Genomic DNA, 21,127 nt, shown 5'->3' on the forward strand with positions numbered 1-21,127 from the left:
TGTACAGGAACATTGACTTGACATTTTCTTCTTTTTAGAAGTGCTTTTCTTCTTCTTAGGAGTGCTTTCTTGTACTTTTTTTCTTACGTTATTTATGCCTTATCTCTTTCATTGCTTTTCTTTTTTCCCTTTTTCCTTTTCTCTATTCCTTTCTCCATTTCTTCTGAGACTTAGAGTTGTGTAGCTCAGGCTGTCCATGAACTCTCATCTTTCTGTGAGAGCCAGCCTTCTGAGGCTGGTGTCACAGGCATGCACCACTGTACTGGGGCATTAACTGCTTTTCTTTTATCACTTGAGATCATAGTTTGATTTTAACCTTTCAATTTTTAATTCAAATTTTCAGATTTTTTTTCTGTCCTTCAAGTTACATTTGAATGAACATTAGGTCTGACTATGTATTTGCATATTTACTTGTTTAAAATTCTTTAGTTTTTCATTTACAGAAATTAATTTTAGTCATGGCTGAATTGTGTATTTTATTTTATTTGAAATGAACAGCATATGGTAGTTATTAAGTGAATGAAATTTTGTTTCATACCTCTTGGTCTTTTTTGTATTCTTTTTTAAGGAGATTTTATTTTTGGCAGTAGTTTACTCAGCCACAGCCTTTCTAAATTATCATCTTTCCTAGGCATGCTCTCCCTAACACGTTGGGCTTGCCCACATTTTGGGCTTCCTTGCTCTTCCTTTAAAGCCTCCCTCCCTCCCTCCCTCTTTCCGGCCATGTGTGTCCTGTTATCCCCTCCCCCACATCCATTTGCCTTTTCTGCAGGGCCTCTCTCCTGCTCCTCCATTGTCCTCCTCTGGGCAGTGCTGAGATTTATAGCTTGCCACTCTGAGTTTTTTCTTTTAAACTCAAATAAAATTGTCCTGGAGCTTAAAATTTATTATTATGATGATGATGATGATGATGATGGTGATGATGATGATGATGATGTGTGTGTAAGAGTTTGTGCACATATGCATGGGTGCCCAAGGAAGTCAGAGAGGTTAGATCCCTTAGAGCTGGAGTTGCAGATAGTTGTGAGCCATCTGACGTGGGTGCTGGGATTCGAACTGTTGGCAAGAGCCATCTTGCAGTGCCATTTCTCCAGTCTCTGTTTTGTAATCGTGTTTTGTATTTTTGTTGTTTTGAGGCAGGATCTTACTGTGTAGTTCTGGCTGACCTATAACTTTATATGTAGACCAGGCTGGACTTGAACTCACAGAAATCTCTTGCCTCTGCCTTCTGAGTGCTGGGATTAAAGGTGTGCAGCACCCCCCATCACTCCCCACCCCCAACTGAAATGGTGTCACTCTGTAGCTCAGCTGCTCTTGAACTCTGTGTATAGGCTAGACCAGCTTGCAGTACTGTGATAACAGGCATGCACCATAAACCTTGTAAAGGTAATTTTTTAAAATAAAGATCATAATTGTGATGGATAGTTTTGTATCACCTCGACACAAACTAGAGCCATCTAGGAAGAGGAAACCTCATTTGAGAAAATGCTCCTAAGGCTGGAGAGATGGCTCAGCCATTAAGGCTAGGCTCACAACCAAAAATAGAAAATGCTCTTGTCTTAGTTACTTTTCTATTCCTGTGAAGAGACACCATGATTAGGGTAAAATAAAGCTTATGAAAGAAAGCATCTAATTGGGGGCTTGCTTATCGTTTCAGGTGGTGAGTCCATGACTATCATGGCAGGAAGTGTGATGGCAATCATGCACATAGGCATGGCACTGGAGCAGTGTCTGAGAGCTTACATCTGATTCACGAGGAGGAGGCAGAGAGAGAAAGACTAGGACTGGTGTGGGCTTTAAAACCTCACAGCTCATGCCCAGTGCCACACCTCCCGCCCAATGCCACACCTCCTTCAACAAGGCCACACCTCTTAATTCTTCCCAAACAGTTCCATTGTCTGGGAACTAAACTTTCAAATGTGTGAGCCTATGGGGGCCATTCCCCCACCCCCCACCCCAGACAGGGTTTCTCAGTGTAGTTTTGGGGCCTGTCCTGGATCTGGCTCTGTAGCCCAGGCTGGCCTCAGATTTACAGAGATCCACCTGGCTCTGCCTTCCGAGTACTGGGATTAAAGGCTTGTGCCACCACCACCCAGCTGGGGGCCATTCTTACTCAAACCACCCCAGTCCCCAACCAGCTCAGCCTGTGGGCAAGCCTGTGGTGCATTTTCTTGACTGAGGATTGTTGTGGGAGAGCCCCGTTTTCTGTGGATAGTGCCGCTCAGGGATTGATGATCCTGGGTGCTCACAGATCCAAGGCTGAGCAGGCCATGAGGAGCAAGCCAGCAAACAGCACTCCTTCATGGCCTATGCATTAATTTCTGCCTCCAGGTTCCTGCTCTGACTTCTCTTAGTGATGGAATGTGATGTGGAACTATAAGCTTAAATAAACTCTTTTCTCCCCAAATTGCTTTGAGTCATGGTGTTTTATCACAGCACTCAAGACCCTAAGACAATACTATAGAAGTTTTTTTTTTTTGGTTTTGTTTTTTTTTTTTTGGTGGAGAGGGGTTTGAAAATTTAATCTAGGGCCTTGCACATGCTTAGACAAGTACTCTGCCATTGAGGTACACCCCCAGTCTACAATGTACATTTTAAAGCTTATAATGATATAAAAGAAAATTGATTTTTAGTCTTTAAAAATGTTTTTCATGTTTAATGTGCTTTCAGTTATATAAAGAAAAACAAGATTTATAGTTAATTTAAAATGACATTTAATTTAAGATCAAATTTGGTCTGGTGTCATAGGCCTATCTATAATCCCAGATACTTGGGGCCTAAGGTAGAAATATCACAAGTTCAAGGGTTTCCTGTCTACAAAGTGAGTTCAAGGCAGGCAGGCCTAAGTGACTTCAAGAGGAGGGTGTGACTGTGTGGGCACATGAGGTTCTCTCTCTCTCAAGCTTGAGGTGGAAAGGGGTTGGAGCTCAGGAGTCGTGTTGCATGCATAGCATGTGCCCTCCCTAGGTTTGATCCCCAGTGCCACAAAGATTTTTTATAGATTAAATATATATTAATATTTATAATATATTGAAAATAATATATTTATATTAATATAAAAATATTGAATTTAGCCCTGTCTCGAAAAACAAAAAAAATGAATTTGACTTTTTTCTATTAAAAATAGGTAATTTTCCTGTTGTAATTGCTTTAAAAATTATCTATAGAATTTTTTTTGCTTTAACTTACATGATAGTTTTCAAGTATTTGTAAGCATTTTTCTGCAGAATAGCACATTTCCAATTTAAATTTTCCTCACTTTTCCCTATAAATGAAAAGACCAAGCCAGCTGTAATTGTCACTTTTTTACTGTAGCATCGTACATGACTGAAGTGTAAGATCACAGCCATGAAATTGGCATAATACAGTGCATCAACTTTATTTACCCATTTAAAATTTATTTATTTATTTATTTTCATTTTATGTCTATGATGTTCTCTTTGCATGTATGTGCACCATGTGCATGCGGTGCTGTTGGAAACTGGGAGAAAGTATTAGATCCCTTGGAACAGTTGTGAGCTGCCATGTATATGCTGCAAATCAAACTCAGGTCCTCTGGAAGAGCAGCTAGTGCTCTTAACCACCAAGCCACCTCTCCAGTCCCATTTTTTTTTTTTTTTAATGACATTGTCTCATATTTTCCATGCTATTCTCAGCTGAAGCTATGTGGCCAAAGATGATGTTGAACATCTGATCCTTCTCTTTCCCACCTTCTGAGTTCTGAGACTGGAATGCCATTGCATCTGATTTTTTGTGATATTGGGGACTGAACCTAGGGTTTTGTGCATGCTAAGCAAGCTATATCCCCAGCCCTCTGACCTACATCCTCAGTCCTCACCAGGTTTACTTGCAGCATGTCTATATTTACCTCATACAATTTTATTTTACTGTGTTTCAGTGTTTAAAGATATTTTATTTAGCATCCTATCATGTTTCTCTAAAATAAGGATTTATTTACAAGTAAAAAAAATATGAATGAAATTGTTTTCCTGTGGCCATCAGGCTCTAGGTTGAAGATTTTCTTTTCTTTTGAATTAACCAACCACTATCGTTACTTTGTATACAATTGAGTAAATCATGCAAATGAAATATGTTTTATTTGTTTGTTGTGCCTGCTGCCTGCCTGCCTCGTCCCTCCCTCCCTCCCTCCCTCCCTCCGTCCCTCCCTCCTCCCTCTCTCTTTTCTTTCCTTCCTTCCTTCCTTCCTTCCTTCCTTCCTTCCTTCCTTCCTTCCTTCCTTCCTTCCTTCCTTCCTTCCTTCCTCTCTCTCTCTTTCTTTCTTTCTCTTTCTCTCTCCCTCTTTCTTGTTTTTGAGACTATGTAGCTCTGGCTGTCTTGGAACTCACAATTGTAGACCAGCCTGGCCTTAAACTCACAAAGATCCACCTGCCTCTGCCTCCTGAGAGCTGGGATTAAAGGCATGTGACATCATGTTCAGCTATTTTTATTTTTTAAAGATTTTTTTTGTTTATGAATAAGTATGTACTTATGGGAACTGTGTGGATGCCCTTGGAGGCCAGAAGAGAGGGTGTTGGATCCTCTGGAACTGGAGTTGTAAGCCCATTGTGAGCCACCTGATGTTAATGCTGGGAACCAAACTTGGATCTTACGGGAGACAGTTTCCCTCCAGAGTTTCTCCATAAGTGGCATAATCAACTTACTGGTTTATATCTTGCTTTCCTCTCTGTCATTACTGAGTAATGTATCTTGGAGATCTTTTTTCTACCAGCACTTACTTATATATTTAAAAAATTGTAATGTCTATTTATTTGGTGGGGGGGTGGGGGTGCTGTATGCTTGTTTGGAGGTCAGAGGACAATTTTTGGGAATTGGTTCTCTCCTTCCTTTGTGTGGGTTATGGGGATCCACCTCAGGTTGTCAGGCATGGTGACAAGTACCTTTACTTGCTGAGTCGTCTTGCTGGCCCTAGTAGATACTTTTTGAAAGGAGGTCATTTAAGATTCCATTGTATGCCTTAATTATTTAAAAGTGTTATGTTGAGGTAGTGATGTCCATCTGTAATCTTGGCATTGGGAGGCGGAAGTGGGAAAATCTAGTTTTAAGTCAGCCTGGGTCACATGAAACTCCCTCCCTTTCTCCTGCCTTCCGTTTTTGGGTCCTGGTTTGCATATGTGTATGTGTGAACTTTTGTGTGCATGTGTGAGTGCCTGTGCTTGTGTGTATGAATACTTTGTGTGCATCCGCTGAAGTCAGAAGGCGTGGGCAATCTTCTCTGTTACTTTTTACCTATTCCTTTGAGTCAAGATTTCTCTGCACACCCAGCTCTTGTTCCCTCAGTTAGGCTGGATTACAGCGAGATTGCATGCTCCTGTCTCTGCCTCTTGTGGCTGAGGTTATAGGGTGTGCAGGATGCCTGGCTTGTTACATGGTCCGAGACGCAAACTCCAGTCCTCATGATTGCATAGCAAGACCGCTTAACCACTGAGCTATCTTTCCAACCCCAATGAGATCCCCTTCATTCCTTCCCCTCGCCCCCTCCAATCTTCCTTCTTTCTTTTTCCTTTGAAACAGGATCTCACTACATATCCTTGGCTGGCCTGGAACTTGCTGTGTAGACCAGCATGACTTTGAATTTGTAGAGATCTGCCTGCCTCTGCCTCTGGAGTGTTGAAATTAAAGGTGTGTGCCACCACACTGGGCTCTAGACCTTTTCTTAAAGCAAAAACAAATCTTGCTTAGACGTGCAAACATCATTTTATATACTTGTGGGTTTTTTTTTTAGAATTAAGTTCTCAGATGTGAAATTATTATTGCACCAGAGGATATGTGCATCTAAAATTTTGTTGCATATTGCCAATAGCTTCCTGCACAGAGATTGTCCCAGATTTATTACTAGCGTCAATGAAATTTGTCTTAAGTTTTATGATATCTTTTGCTTTTTTGTGATGCTGGGAATTGAAATTAGAGCATCATGCACACTAAGAAAGTGTTCCTTAACAGCTAACTGCACAGACAGAAAGTTTAACTTTAATTGTGTTCAAGTTTCAATTCAGTTTCCTATATGGCTGATTGTTTTTGTCTCATATTTGGAGTTCTCTTTCTGTAGCAACCTTGTACAGATCTTTACTTTTTCACATTCTGATTGTCCACTTGTAATGCATTTCTATGAATTGTTTGTTTTGATGCCCTTACCTAGTAGTGATAAAGTGTGTTATAAAAGATAAGCAGTTGTCTCAGTTCTATTTCTGTATTAGTATGCTTTTCTCCTCAAAGTTTTGAAATAGACTCTGTCATAGAACACTTCAAATTTTCCTTGCTTGTTCTTAGGGTTTTTGTCTCCTAATTTCAATAACTGATACTGAGATTAGCCCAGGGAAATTTGTTGTCTTTATCTAAGATATTATCATCATTATTTCCGAGACAGGGTTTTTCTGTGTACCCCTGGATAGATCCTCCAGTCTCTGCCTCTTGAGTGCTGGGATTAAAGGCAGGTACCACCACTTCCCGGCAAGTTCTATTTTATTTAATTATGTGTGTATGGGTATTTGCATGTACATGCAGGTGCCCATGGAACCCAGAAGCAATGGATCTGGAGTTACAGGCAGTTGTGAGCCGTTCTATATGGGTGCTTGGACTTTGATACGCTCTTAGCCATTGGGCCATCTTTCCATCCCCTGTCTTCTTTATGAAAGAGGTTTAAGAAGACTTTTAGAAGGATATTTTATGTGTTGATTTATTCAGGACTCATATATATATATATATATACATATATATATATATATATATACACACACACACACACACACACACACACACACACACACACACACATATATATCTTGAATTATAGGCTGATGTTGTTGTGGTGTTCAATCATTTATTTGTGAGTATGTGGATGTGTATGCATGAGAGCATGCATGTGCTGTGGTGCATGTTGGAGGTCAGCAGACAGCTTTGCAGAGTTGCCTTTTCTTTTTCCACCATGTGGGTCCTGGGGATTGTAAGGCTTGGAGGGAAGTGCCTTTACGTGATGAGCCATCTAACCAGCATCACTTACTTATTTTTGAGACAGGATTGTACTATATAGCCTGTAGATGTTTATTGCTATACTGAGTTTATGTATGTATATATGTATGGATGGATATATGGATATGTATGTGTGAGTGTGTACATGCTTGTGTGTGAGTATGAGTGCTTATATATGTGGGTGGAGGCCAGAAGAAGGCATGGGGGTATCTCCTCTATCACCCTTTGCCTATTCCGTTGAAGCAGGATCTACTGTCTGCTGCCTTTGGAACTGAGGTTGCAGCTTTGTGAGCATGCCTGGCTTGCTAGGTAGGGCTGGGATCAGAACTCATGATTGTGAAGCAGCTACTCTTAATGCTGAGCCATCTCTCCAGCTACCACTTTTTTCTCCTTCTTCTCTTCCTCCTCCTCCTCCTCCTTCTTCTTCTTCAAGCATGTTTTGGCTTTTATTGTCTCATGGTGTTTCCGTATAGATTTTAGAAACATCTTGGCAATTTGTGGCAGGAATATTGAGAATGTGGTCAGGACAGTGAACCTAATCTATAGTTCAGTTTGAAGAGAATTGGAAGCCTTTATAATGTCAAGTCTTCCAAACCATGAACATACCCCTTCCCTTTTGTACTGAGGATAGAACCCAGGGTCTGTACATACGAGGCAGGCTCTCTAGAATTGAACCATATTTCCAGCCCCAACTTAAAAATTTAGATCTTAATTTGTCTCTCAATAAGATTTTAGAGTTTTCTGTGCTGGAGTGTTATATATCTCAAAGTATTTGACAATTTTTGGTGTGGCTGTAAATTGTGTCTTTTAAATTGTTATTTTCTTTTTAAATTGTAAAATCACATTTGTATGTGTGTGTATTGGATGGGTATGGGGAAGTCAGAGTTTTTGGAAGTCATCCTTCCTTTCACCATGTGGGTTCTAGGAGTGAACTCAGGTTTTCAGACTTGGCAGCAAGTGCCGTAACTTACTGAGCCTAAAATTTGATTTTCATTTTCTGATTGTTGCAGTGTGAGTAAATTCAATTGTTCTACTCTCTGTCTCCCTCTGTCTCTTCCTCCCTTTTGTAGTCACCCAGTCAGGGGACCTGGGGCAGAGATAGAAAGGTAAAGCAAGTTGGAGTTGGGCTTTGATGAACTTTGTGTGCTGTGCTAAGACAAGCCAAAGTTTCCAGGCAGTTTTGGCAGGGTTAGATTGGTCTTTGCGGAAGATGACAGGTGCCCCTGAGATGGCTGGGTTAGGGAGTTGGACTGAGCCATCAGTTAAGAGATCTTTCCTAGAGACTAGGTGAGGATGGGGAGAATCTAAATTAGGGCACTGGCATTTGCAGTGGGGAAAGGGGAGGGATAAAAATAAAATAGTGTGTAGGTAAAATAGATGGGGGTGAGGTAAAGGATGAGTTTGTAAGTTTCACAACACAGGGTAGAGGATGACAAAATGACTGTAACACGAATCCTAATTGGTCTTAATAAAAACCCCAGAGCCAGATATTTGGGTAAATGCTGAAAGATTAAAGGAAACAAGCCCTAGCCACTTCTCACCTCGCCAACTCCTCAGCCGAAAGGGGAAGATCCTGTCTCCATGAATCCTCAGACTGAGTGCTCCTGAGTCCTCAGCCAAAAGAACTGAGTTCCTGTCTCCTCCCACCTTATATGCCTTTCTCCGCCCAGCCACATCACTTCCTGTCTCAACCTTCCCAGTGCTGCGAAGGCGTGAGCCATCACTGCCTGGTTCTGTTTCTCTTTTAGACTGGATTGATCTCGTGTAGTCCAAGGTGGCCTTGAACTCACAGAGATCCATCTGCCTCTGCCTCCTGAGTGCTAGGATTAAAAGGTGTGTGCCACCCCTGCCTGGCCTCTATGGGTAACTCTGGTTGGCTCTGCCCTCTCATCTTCAGACAAGCTTTATTTGTTAGAACATATACAAAACACCACCACAAATGACTTAAAAAAAAAAAAAAAACAACCCTGCAGGACTGGAGATGTAGCTTTGTAGTTGTGTTTGCCTAGCCTAACTGAGCAAGGCCAAGGCTTGATCTCCAGCACTGTGAGGGGAAGAAAAGGGAAAGAGGGGTTTGATGACTTGAGTGATTTTGGAATGGGAGATAAGGATCTGAAACACGGCATCTAGATTGGAGTTGAGGCTTGAATCGTTAATAACAGAAGTAGTCGATGAAGGCACAGAGGCAGTGGGGTTACCTATAGGAGCTTCAAGGAGTCCTCATCTTAGACAGCTGCAAGGAGAGAGCACAGGATTTCAAAGAAGGAATTTAATGTTTTTGCTTTTTACCTCTTGAGGTAGATGATTATTTTTAAGTTAAGGGAGCAATATAACTTCATGGTATTGTACTTTTGGATGAGTATAGAAGAATGTCTTAAACAAAAGCTCATGGTACATATTTGTAATGTTCTATCACTTAGAATACTTGTATAGTACTATAATTTAGGTTTATTATTACTAGTTTTTAATGACATTTTAGGACAATTAGCCTGAGTACATTTTCATGATGAACCTTTTTCTGTTTTTCTTTTGTTCTTTTTTTTTTTTTTTTTTTTGAGACAGGGTTTCTCTATGTAGTTTTGGTGCCTGTCCTGGATCTGGCTCTGTAGATCAGGCTGGCATCAAACTCACAGAGTTCTGGGGTTAAACGTGTGCACCACCACTGCCCGGCATGCCTGTATTTTTATTGTAAAGGATTATATCAAGGGCCAGTGAAATGGCTCAGTAGGTAAACTGCTTGCCATGTAAGCTTGATGACCTGAGTTCAATACCTGGAACTCACGGTGAAAGGAGAACACTGTTTCCCCAAAGTTGTCCTCTGACCTCCACATACCACACATCAAGGCATGAGTACCATTGAGCACATGCATGAGTACGTGAGCATGCACACACACAAAATGTACATACTAATGATAAATACACTTTATAAAGAATTATTTAAAATAATTTTAGTTAAAGGCAAGGGATTGGAGTAGGACATGGGGTTAGCATTCACAAGATTTTGAGCTCAATCAAATCATCACTTTCAAAGGTGAAACCTGGAATGTGGAAATAATTTTAGTATTAGTGCCAAAATTTAGTTCCCTAGGGGCCATCCACTTTGTGTTCCGAGATGAGGTCTATCACTAGGACCTGGGGCTTGCTGATTAGGTTAGGCTGGCTGGCCGCCTAGCCCCAGAGATCCTTCTCTCTCTGCCTCCCCAGCATTGGGATTACAGTGAGTACTACTCTGCTGACTGGTTTTATGTCACCTTGACACAAGCTACAGTCATTTTTTAAGTGGGAATCTCAGTTGAGAAAATGCCCCACCAGATTGGCCTGTCTGTAAGCCTGTGGAGCATTTTCTTAATTAGTGATTGATATGGGAGGGCCCAATCCATTGTGGGTTGTCCTCCTGGGCAGGTGATCCTGAGGTGTATAAGAAAGCAGGCTGAGCAAGCCTTGGAGAGCAAGTCTGTAAGCACCACTCCTCCGTCCTGGCCTGACTTCCTGCCCTGACTTCCCTGGATGGTGGGCTACAAACTGTAAAATGAAATAAACCCTTTTCTCCCCAAGTTGATTTTTGTCATGATGTTTATCACAGCTGTATTGCTCTGACAGACCTGGCAATGTCTTTTTGGGGAGGATTGTACAAGGACTTTGTAACTTTGGGTTAGAAAAACTGATGCACAGAGCTTAGTGAGCTAGCTGTTCGTGGGAAGCTGGAAGATAATGAGAACAATGCAGACTATGGAGGCCTGGCCTATGAAGTTTCAGAAGGAAGTTGGAGAGTCACGTAAAGATGCTATCAGGGCCATTTGATATTTTGAATTAACAATCACAGAAGTGAAACCTTTGCTTTATTGGACAATTGATATTGGTCAGCTGTGGCTGGAGAATCAGCTTTGAGTAAGAAGAGATCAGCATGATTGAGGCAGAATCTTCTGGGAAGTGTTCCCCGAGAGTCTGTACACAGAAGCTGTAGTCTTCCAGTACAGTAGTCTTGCACAGCATGGTAGGACCTCTTGCTGGCAGCCGAACTTGGTAACGTGTAGAGTGTCCCAGGTGGTACTGATTTTGAAGGCATGAAGGGGTCATGGAAAGGAGCTGCTGCTTGTTTGGCACAGAGAGACCAGGAGAGGCCATTGGTGACTGCACAGCCTCGGTTGATGTCGAAGCCTTGGCATTGAAGTGTCATGGAGAGAGGTTACGGCTTGGTACCATGTAGTGGGGTCAGTCCCTGAAGAGAGCCCAGCCGGGTTGCAGAGACCCCAGCATTTTGGAGATGCCAGTACCATGGGATGACCATCAAGGACAGCAGTAGCTGTGAAATGGAACCTGCCTGAGACTAGGAGACAAGCCCTTTGGAGCCTCCAAGACCATGATTTTCAGAAGTCTGACCTGAACTTTGCACTGTTGGACTTTGGTTTGCTTTGATCTGGTTGTGACTGTGCCCTGGTTCTTTCCTCTTGGAATAAGAAAATATGTAACTTATTTTTCATTTTGCAGGAGTCTACAGTTAAGAAATTTTAAAGAGATTTTGGAGTTTTAAGACTTCGGCGTTTCAGAGAGATTTTGGATAGTTTAGAGAGACTATGGACATTTTAGAGACTTTGGATATTTTAAATCTTAAATATGTAGGCACCAAACTATGGTGCACCCAATCTTATAAAAATTATACCACCATTTAAATATACAGATTAACATCAATCCATTAATAGGTGATTTCAGTACTCCACTTTCTCTGATAGGTCACCTGAACAAAAATTAAACATGAGAGTTCATTGATACCACACATCAAATGGACTTAACAGATATCTACAGAATATTCCACCAAAACACCAAAGAATACACATTCTACTCAAGAAAGGAATTTATCATTCTAAGTGCCTACATTTAAAAAAAAAATCAGAAATAGCTGGGTGGTGGTGGCGCACATCTTTAATCTCAGCAGTCAGGAGGCAGAGGCAGTCAGATCTCTGTGAGTTTGAGGCCAGCCTGGGCTACAGAGTGAGTTCCGGGAAAGGCTCCCAAGCTGCACAGAGAAACCCTGTCTCAAAGAACAAAAAACAAAACAAATAAAACAAACAAAAATAGCACAAATAAATAGCTTAAAGTGGCAACTCAAAAATCTGAACAAACAAGAACAAACCAAATCTAAACCCAGTTGATGGCAAGAAATAATAATGAGAGCAGAAATTAATGAAATATAAACAAAGAAAAAAAAGAGTCAGTGATTCTGAAAATTGATCCTTTGAGAAGATAAGATCAACAGTCCCTTGGCCTAACTAACCAAAATATATAGAGTACCCAAATTAACAGAACCAGAAATGAACAGATAAACATTACAACAGACACCAAAAAAGTTCAGAATTTCTTAACATAATACTTTAAAAACCGCTAATCCATTCAAGTTGGAAAACATCGAAGAAGTGGATGAATTTCTAGACTCAGCCAAATCACCAAAATTAAACCAAGAATTAATCAACAACATTGAAACAGTAATAAAAAGTCTACCAGATAAAAAAATAAAGTCCATGGTCAGACGAATTCCCAGCAAAATTCTACCAGACATTCAGGGAAGGTCTACAGCCAATCTTCTAAAAGTATTAGAAAAGAAAGAAACAGAAGGAACATTCTCCAAATTCCTTCTATAAAGCCGTTTGAAAATGCTAGAGAGGAGACAGAGCCCAGACCGACCCTCTGACCCTGAGAAAGGTCCCAGTGGTATCCCCAAGAGAGACCTGGACATGGGTGGTAGGTTAGTCATTATTCCTGGACATGTTGGTGAGAATATGGAAGCTCTGCCTTCACCTGTAAAAGGTGAATTTAATTTTTCTGCTGAAATTGAGAGCGCCATCTGCTGACTTAGACATCTGAACTGCAGAACCTCTGTCCTTAAGGTTCTGGGATTGGCTCTAGTGTTCCAACATGGGTGACACCTCTGACAGGCAGTCCTTGCTCAAGAGCTTCCCCTCTGCCAAAGCTCAGCTTCCTCCTTTACCCAATTCTGCTCGTTTCTTATAACACCTTCCTCTCATGATGTTACAACAAACCTAGGCCACAAACTCTTGGCTTAGCAAATGCTTCCCAAAAACTAGTCCTGGGGAGGTGGCTCAGGAGATGGTCCATCAGTAAAGTGCTTGTTGTGTAAGCACAGCTGGGTGTGATGCTGCACATCTGGAACCAGTGCGGAGAGGGGCTGCAAAGATAGATGGGTACCAGAGGCTCACTGACCAGGGACCACCTTGAACAAGGATTGCCTATCAGGTGTCCCATGTTGGATTGAAATGCTTGGACCTTTAAACCTTCAAAAATGTGGGCTGTCCTGGGAAAGGCATGACCTGTGGTAGTGCAGTCCATGAAAGACAAGTTAATGACGGTGTTCACTGCTGTAGCTGGCAGCAAGTCCTTCCTTGAGCAGGGAATTTAGTTAGCATGTCTTCCTGTCTTTCTTAAGAATGAGAAAACATTGCCTAGCTGTCATCTACTAGACTTGTCTCACATCTTAGCATTGGATTTCATGCTACAACAAAGATTAGTAATTCTCCTTTATAGCCATTGTCATCTTTTCTAGGAAAGAGAATCCCGGGTTTGGGGATATCTGCTATCATATCTTGGATAAGTGGCTAAATTTCTCTGCCCTCCTCTACGTGTAGATATATGCTTGTTACTTTTGGCTAATGGATGTATGCAGAATTTTCATTTTAGACTTAGGAGAGGAGGGTGTGCCCTTTGTTTTCTTCTTTGTGCTGGGTAGAGTAGGAGACTGAGGAATCATCTTAAATTTTTAGGTAGAAGCCAAGTGTTGGGGATGACAGAAGAAGGTTACAGAACATCAGGTCACTGATAATTATGAGATTGCTTACCTGTTTTGGGGTGTGCATTTTTGGATTTCATATCTTAGTTCAGCCATTACTTTTTAGATGTTTTTTGCTAGGTGTATTAAAACTTAACCTTTAAGTGAGTGTGTATTTCTAGTTAATTATTGGCAAGGAGCCAGATGATGGTGGCAGCTCATGCCTTTGATTCCCAGCATTTGGGGGGCAGAGGCAGGCAAATCTCTTGAGTTTGAGGCCAGCCTGGTCTACAGAGCTAGTTCCAGGAGAGCCAGAATAACACAGAGAAATCCTGTCTTGAAAAGCCACCCCCCACCCCCCAAATTCATTGGCAAAGAACATAAGGAAACGAGGTTGTTTAGACTAACATATTTGGGGTGTAGTAGATGTTGACAGGGTACATAGATACCTGTATCATACGAGTGCAGTAGAAGAGAAAGGAAAAAAAGTTGAGGGAATTGGGAGATCAGGTTTTTATCATGGTCTACCATGAGATCTTAACTAGTGGGCTAGAAATGTGTGGCTGTTGATTAGTGAAGAAGTGGTGGTTCAGTAGATTGATTGGTAGTCTATGTAGGAGGAAGACTTACCTCTGGAGAGGAGGGACTAGACGGGGGGATAGAGACAGTGTTCAGGCAGGAAACTTAGAATTTAAATTTTGTTGGTACTCCTCGTAGTAACAATCGTAGGGACCAGAGGAATGGGGGGTTAAAGCAGGGCCAAGGAAAAGATGGCCAATCATGAGGTTAAGAAATGGAGAGGCTGTTAGGCAGGGTGCCACAGACCTGTAATCTCAGCATTAGTGGGCTAGAAGCTAGATTTCAAGGCTACTCTCTGCCACTTAGCAAGTTTGAGGCCAACCTGGACCACACAATACCTTTTCTCAAAAACAAATTCCCCAAACAAGAGAGACTGGATCTCGGATAGATCTCTTAGATGTTGGGGTAAGTAAATGAAAGACTGTGGATGGTCTGCTAACATTGTGTGTCTGAAGAAGGGTAGCTGCAATGTTGGCAGCTGACTTCCAAAGTAAGGGGGCACATCAAATGAGAGTGTGCATTTGAGAGAGCCTAACAGCTGGCGCAAGAGGAGCAGGAAGTGAGGAAAGAAGTGGCACATTTATTGCATACTATTTTCTGTGTAGCCAAAGATACTTGACCCAAAGCAGAAAAAAGCAAACAATATATATTTTATAGGAAACTGACACATGGGAAGGTATTTATTCTATAAAAGAGCTGTTAAACCTTAACCTGGGGGAAGAAAGCTAGCAAATTGGGCTTTGGATACAGTAGAATTTCATTTTATTTTGTTTTATGTATATGGATGTTTTGCTTGCCTGTATATGTTTGTACCATGTATGTGTCTGGTGCCTGTGGAAGTCAGAAGAGGATGTCAGATTCTTCTGGAACAGGAGTTACAGATTGTGAGCTGCCCTGTGGGTGTTAAGAATGGAACCAGGTCCTCTAGAAGAGCAATCAGTATTCTTTCTTTTTTTTTTTTTTTTTTTTTTTTTCGAGACAGGGTTTCTCTGTGTAGCTTTGCGCCTTTCCTGGAACTCGCTTTGGAGACCAGGCTGGCCTCGAACTCACAGAGATCCGCCTGGCTCTGCCTCCCGAGTGCTGGGATTAAAGGCGTGCGCCACCACCGCCCGGCAGCAATCAGTATTCTTAACCACTGCTCTAGTCTCTTTGTGTAGAATTTTCATTAATTTACAAAGGAGAAAATGTAAGTGATAAAAACATGAGAAGATACCCAGGCATTAGAATTAGTGGAGTCAGAACATGAATGAGATACTAGATATGCCTGACACGAGCAAATTCTAAAAGGATGAAAATCCAGGAACTCTATCAGGTTGGTGCATACTGCTATGGCAGGGTGGTAGGTGGCCAGTTATGTCAGAAGCAGTGGGTCTCGAGGGGTCTTCTGTGTTGTTGTTTTGCCTGTTCCGTAACCTTGGACCTCTGCTTATGTAGTTGTAGCTTTTCAACCAAGAGTCTAAAAACTTAACAAAGTATTTATGACTTTTAAATTATTTATTTGGTTTTGAGACATAGTCTCAACCTATATGTAGTGTAGGCTGGCCTGGAACTGTCTAGGTAGTTCAGGCTAGTGGTCCTCTTGCCATAGCTTTCTAAGTTTCCAGATTGCAGGATTGAGCCACTGACCACTCTTGGATTTTGTGGCCATTTTTATGGTATGAAGTATAACTTCCCTTTCATAAATAGTATGATTTAGGTATTCAATTAGTGTTTACTTCTATTACTTTGAATGTTTATATCCTTTTATATGTGTGGCAGATACTTATTTCATCCAGTTTGAATGCAACTGTCCAGTCATTTTCTCCTAGTTGTAGTATACATATTGTATCAATCTACTTAATTTATTTTGTATTTATAACCAAGAAAGATAATACTGTATGAAATTTTGACTGACATTTTTTCTTTATTTAAATTACAGACTAACTGGATCTTCTGGATTTGTAACAGATGGACCTGGGAATTATAAATATAAAACAAAGTGCACATGGCTCATTGAAGGACAGTAAGTAATAATGGCTGACTTTAGTTTATTTATTATAAGAGCTCATTGTAGCATAAAGTACTGAATCATGTGTTACTGTTGTTCCTTGAGACAAGGCCTCAGGTTACTGTGTAACTCAGGCTGACCTTGAATTTTGATATTGCTGCCTCAGTCTCCAAGTGCTGGGTTTGTAGGACCCCCATACATTGCTTCTAAAATATCTTTCCTTAATAGCTTTCCATTTGGCAAGTGGCTTTGCTTTTTAAAATTTACATTTTAGGGGCAAAGTAGATGGCTCAGGGGGTAAAGTGCTTGTGAGCAAATCTGGTGATAGGAGTTTAATCCCTGGATCTCACAGTGGAAGGCTGACTGCTGGAAGTTGTCCTCTGACCTCCACACTTGTATATGTACATGCACATACACACAAGTAATAAAATAAAAAATTAAAAGAAAACTTCTTTTTTTTGGGTGCCAGGGATTGAACCTAAGACCTCACTAAGCAAGTGCTTTACTATTAAATGATCCCTTAATTTATATATTTTTTTAGAGTTCCAAGTTGACTTAATGTTACAAATGAATTATATATACCAGAAGTTTACATATTTTAATTCTAATAGCTTAAAATCAGTTTGAATCTTTTTAATGTTTGTTTAAATCTTTATACAGTAATGTCAATGTGTCATTTTTTTCTGAGTATTGCTTTTTATTATGGGCAAATGGTAAATCCGCCATCAGATAACTGCTGTTGCTGATCCCCTGGCCATCTTGTCCTTGCAGCTGTCTGTATCCTCTCCTCTCTCCCGCTTTGTACCTGTCATTTAAGGCAGCATTGCCAAAGCGTTTTGTAGTCTCTGAACAAAACTTCGAAGATTCCAAGTAACTTGTTTATTTGTTGTGTCTCTGAACTTCTTACCATTTTAGATACTCAAACCAAGAAATACTGTTTCTTAATTCATTTAAAAGCAACAGTTATAACGTACTACATATTAGCAGACATGCCTTGTTTGGTTTTCAGTGAGACGGGCTCACACTGGTAAGCACTGCCTGACATGGCTGTCACTGTGTAGACCAGGCTGGCCTTGCACTGGCGATGTCCTCTGACTCTGAGTGCTGGGATTATAGGCAGGTGCCACCACACCCTGTTTCTTACGTGGTACTGGCGTCAAACCCAGAACTGTATGCATTCCAGGAAAGCATTCTGCCAACTGAGCTGCATCCTGGTCCTAAATATCATTTTTATTGAGAAAAAAATTCCTTATATTTAAAGAAATTTTAAAAATAGCATTGTTTAAGATTTCACAACTTTCTTTGATAATCTGGCCACAAGAGATCTTTTTTTGTTGTTATTTTATTATTTATTTATTTATTTATTTATTTATTTATTTACCTTTCTAGAGCTTTATTGAGAGAGAGAGGGAGGGAGAAAGAGACAGAGAGGGGGGGGGATCGCGCGGGGGTGGGGGGTGGTGGGGATGGGGGGGTGGTACGGAAGGAGTGTGGAAAAGAGGACACAGAGAGTGTGGAAAAGAGCGTTATTTTATTTTTAAATAAGCAATATAAGCAACCTTAAATATGAGACAGTTCCAGATGAGAGGGGAGAATTAAATATTGGAGAGAAAAATTGATAGGTTTATCTATTTTGGAAAATTTCAGGGATTTTTGGCTAGACGCTGAGCATAGTAAAATACAAAGGTGGGCTGGAGGGTTTGAGGTAATCATTGAAAGTTAGCAGTTGTGGAGAGTGGGAGTGTGGAAAGGAGGGAGAGCATTGCTAATAGAGTTGCTGAAACTATCAGAGTGTCATGTGAAGTGATGAGGGGACCAGGACTGGAACCGGTCTGCCCATTACTGTGACTTTCTGCAGGACATCTTAGTTTTCTTTAGATTCAGTCTAAGTCAGAGTCGACAAATAGTTTCCTTAAGATAGGGCTTTTTGGTACAGTGCCATGAAAAGGCAGAGACACAGGTAAATTTAGAAAATATGTGTTATAAAATGATGTATTATAAATAGATCTCCAACAGATGCAGGAATGCTATTTATATTTGCATATGTTTATATAGTATATTTTCTCCTTAAATTCTTTAAAAGTCTGTCTTTAGTATTTAATGCTATGATTATTATAAATTACTTAATTATTTTTCTAGGCCAAATAGAATAATGAGACTTCGTTTCAATCATTTTGCTACAGAATGTAGCTGGGACCATTTATATGTTTATGATGGGGATTCAATTTACGCACCTCTGATTGCTGCCTTTAGGTAAGCTCAGCCATTATCTGATGTTTGAATTTAAATGTGTCTCCAGGATTGACTCCATACTTTTATGATTCCGTAACATTTATCTCGTGGAGTAAATATTAGTTCTGTCCCTCGCATGCTCTCTTCACTTGGTTTTTATGTACTGGGTCGTTTTCTGTGTGTGCTACAATGTAGCCGAGGTTAGCTTTGAACTTCCAGGCCTTCTCTCTCCACCTCCCAAGTGCTGCGAGCACAGGCTTGCACCATCATGCCAGACTCATTCGGTGGTAGATGGCTGGAGCAGTAGCTAAGGGCTCACGTCTTGAACTGCAAGTAAGAGGCAGAGAGGGCAGGAGGCTTTGAAACCTCACGCTAACCCCAGTGACACTCCTCCAGCAAGGCCACACCTCCTAATCCTTCCCAAATAGCCACCAAGTAGAGGCCAAGTATGCAAATGCCTGAGACTTATTATGGGTGACATCTCATTCAAACCACCACAGGGACCCATTCTGAATATGGGCTGGGTTTTCATAGACTGAGGGCCGGGATGAATTAAAGGGGAAATGGGAGAAAATAAGTAGATCTGCCCACGTGCTTGCTGACTGCTGTGAGTTGAGGAACTTCCCTGCTATACCCTCCCTGTGATGATGGGCTGAAATTTCTGAAACCAAAATAAATTGTTTTCTCTTAAGTTTGGTTGTTGTTTATTTTTTGAGGCAGGATCTCATGTAGCCTAGGCTGGACCTAAACTCAATGAAGCCAGTGATTACCTTGAATCTACCTCCCAAGTGCTAGGATTATAGGCATGTGCTTCCAAGTCTGTGGGTCCTTAAGTTGTTTGTATTGGGTGTTTTATCATAGTGATAAGTCTGACTAATGTACTAGCAAATTTACACAGTACAGTTGTGAAGTCAGGTTGTGCCTCAGATGTGTTCAGAAATTCCATGTTAGCTTGGGACAGTTACGCTGAGTTTCAGGTTTATGAAGAAAATACTTTTAGTTCTGTGATTTTTTCAAAAATGGTTCTAGGGCCAGAGAGATGGCTCACTTGAAAAAGCATGAAGACTCATGAACCCGGTAGTACCTGCCTGTATCCTCAGTACTTGGAGGAGATAGATGAACAGGTAGAATCCTGAAGTTCATTGGCTGGCTAGTCTACCTGAGTTGATGAACTTCAGATTTGAGACACCCTGTCTCAAAAAAAACCAAAAAAAACAATGGAGCTGGGGAGATGGCTCCGTGGTTAAGAGCACTGACTGCCCTTCCAGAGGCTCTACAATTGAGTCCCAGCACTTACATGATGGTTCACAACCACCTGTAACTCCAGTTCCGGGGATCCAGTGTCCTCTTCTGGCCTCTGCAGGCATTAAGCACACACATTCATGCAGGCCAAGCACCACTACACAGAAAATAATAATAAAAAAGTAAGGTGGATAGCGATAGAAGACAGACACTCAACATCTGCCACTGACCTCTACACGTATGTCCACATAAGTGCATGGGTATCTGCACTAACAAGTATATACAGCACACTAAAAAAAAAAAGGTTCTAAACATTGGTGTTCTTAAATGTCCACCCTGTGACCTGTAGACCTTATGTAACTGGGACACAACACAGAATCATAAACTTACTTAAAACATTGTGAGATTTGTGTGTGTGTGTGTGTGTGTGTGTGTGTGTGTGTGTGCGCGCGCGCGCGCGCATGCAGATTGCATGTTTCTGAATATGAACTTTATAGATGATGACATTGTATCACAGTGTTCCAAGGTTGGCCATACCTGCTGGTCTGTACCCAGAATATGAAGTTGTAAGCAGCCTAGGGCAGGCAGTTGAGAAACTGGCTGTAGCTTAGACTGCATCTGCACGTACTGATCCTCCTTAGGAACAGGGATAGGGTCATGGGAGGTGACTCATGGTAGCTTCTCTTCCTCACCCACATGTTGTACATACTGAGCTAGACTATGTTTGTGTTTATTTGCTTTCATTCTGGGAGACATCTACACATGCCAAAGCTGTCACAGTTTGAAGTTTTAAAGTGAGTAAAAGCAAGTGGCCAAATGTCTTTGACAGTGGAGAAGCTGACCTGTTTTCTCTAGCCTCATGTAGTTGTAGTTGGCAAAGTTATCCACCCTACATGTTGAAATGCCTTCACTATAGGAAGACCATCAACACCTTCTAGCAGCATAGTGCTTTAAGCCCTACTCAGGCTCTGCCACTTTAGACCTTGATGAGCTGCTGTGAGCTAGACTGGATTTCTCTCTTTGCCCATTTGAAGAAAGTGAGACTCTGAGATGTCAGCAACATTCCCAGATGTATGAAAGGACTGAATCTCAGGTCTATTTGTTTCCTCAAATCTGTGGTAGACTAAGAGAGCACAGTATTTCCCACACATGATTGAAATCCCCAATCCTTTCCTATGCCTGTTAAGTAAGATTGCATGTGACATACCTGTGTCTGGATGGCCTTACTCTTCTCCCTTTGTGTGTGCGTGTGCGTGTGCGTGTGCGTGTGCGTGTGCGTGTGCGTGTGCGTGTGCGTGTGTGTGTGTGTGTGTGTGTGTGTG

At 41.3% G+C, this 21,127-nt stretch overlaps 1 protein-coding gene across 4 annotated transcripts in view; it reads left to right on the forward strand.

Annotated features, from left to right (window-relative positions):
* Positions 1 to 21,127, forward strand: part of Atrn (attractin) — a 150,002-nt gene that overhangs the window by 9,450 nt on the left and 119,425 nt on the right. For all 4 annotated transcript variants that reach the window (XM_052725495.1, XM_052725497.1, XM_052725498.1 and 1 more), the window contains exons 2-3: positions 16,263 to 16,346; positions 18,471 to 18,584. In XM_052725495.1, the coding sequence (XP_052581455.1) occupies positions 16,263 to 16,346; positions 18,471 to 18,584 (198 nt within the window). The remainder of the gene's footprint in view (positions 1 to 16,262; positions 16,347 to 18,470; positions 18,585 to 21,127) is intronic.

The sequence above is a fragment of the Peromyscus californicus genome, unplaced genomic scaffold (genome assembly GCF_007827085.1).
Source record: "Peromyscus californicus insignis strain IS unplaced genomic scaffold, ASM782708v3 Scaffold_7__1_contigs__length_154581171, whole genome shotgun sequence".
Classification (NCBI taxonomy): Eukaryota; Metazoa; Chordata; class Mammalia; order Rodentia; family Cricetidae; genus Peromyscus; species Peromyscus californicus.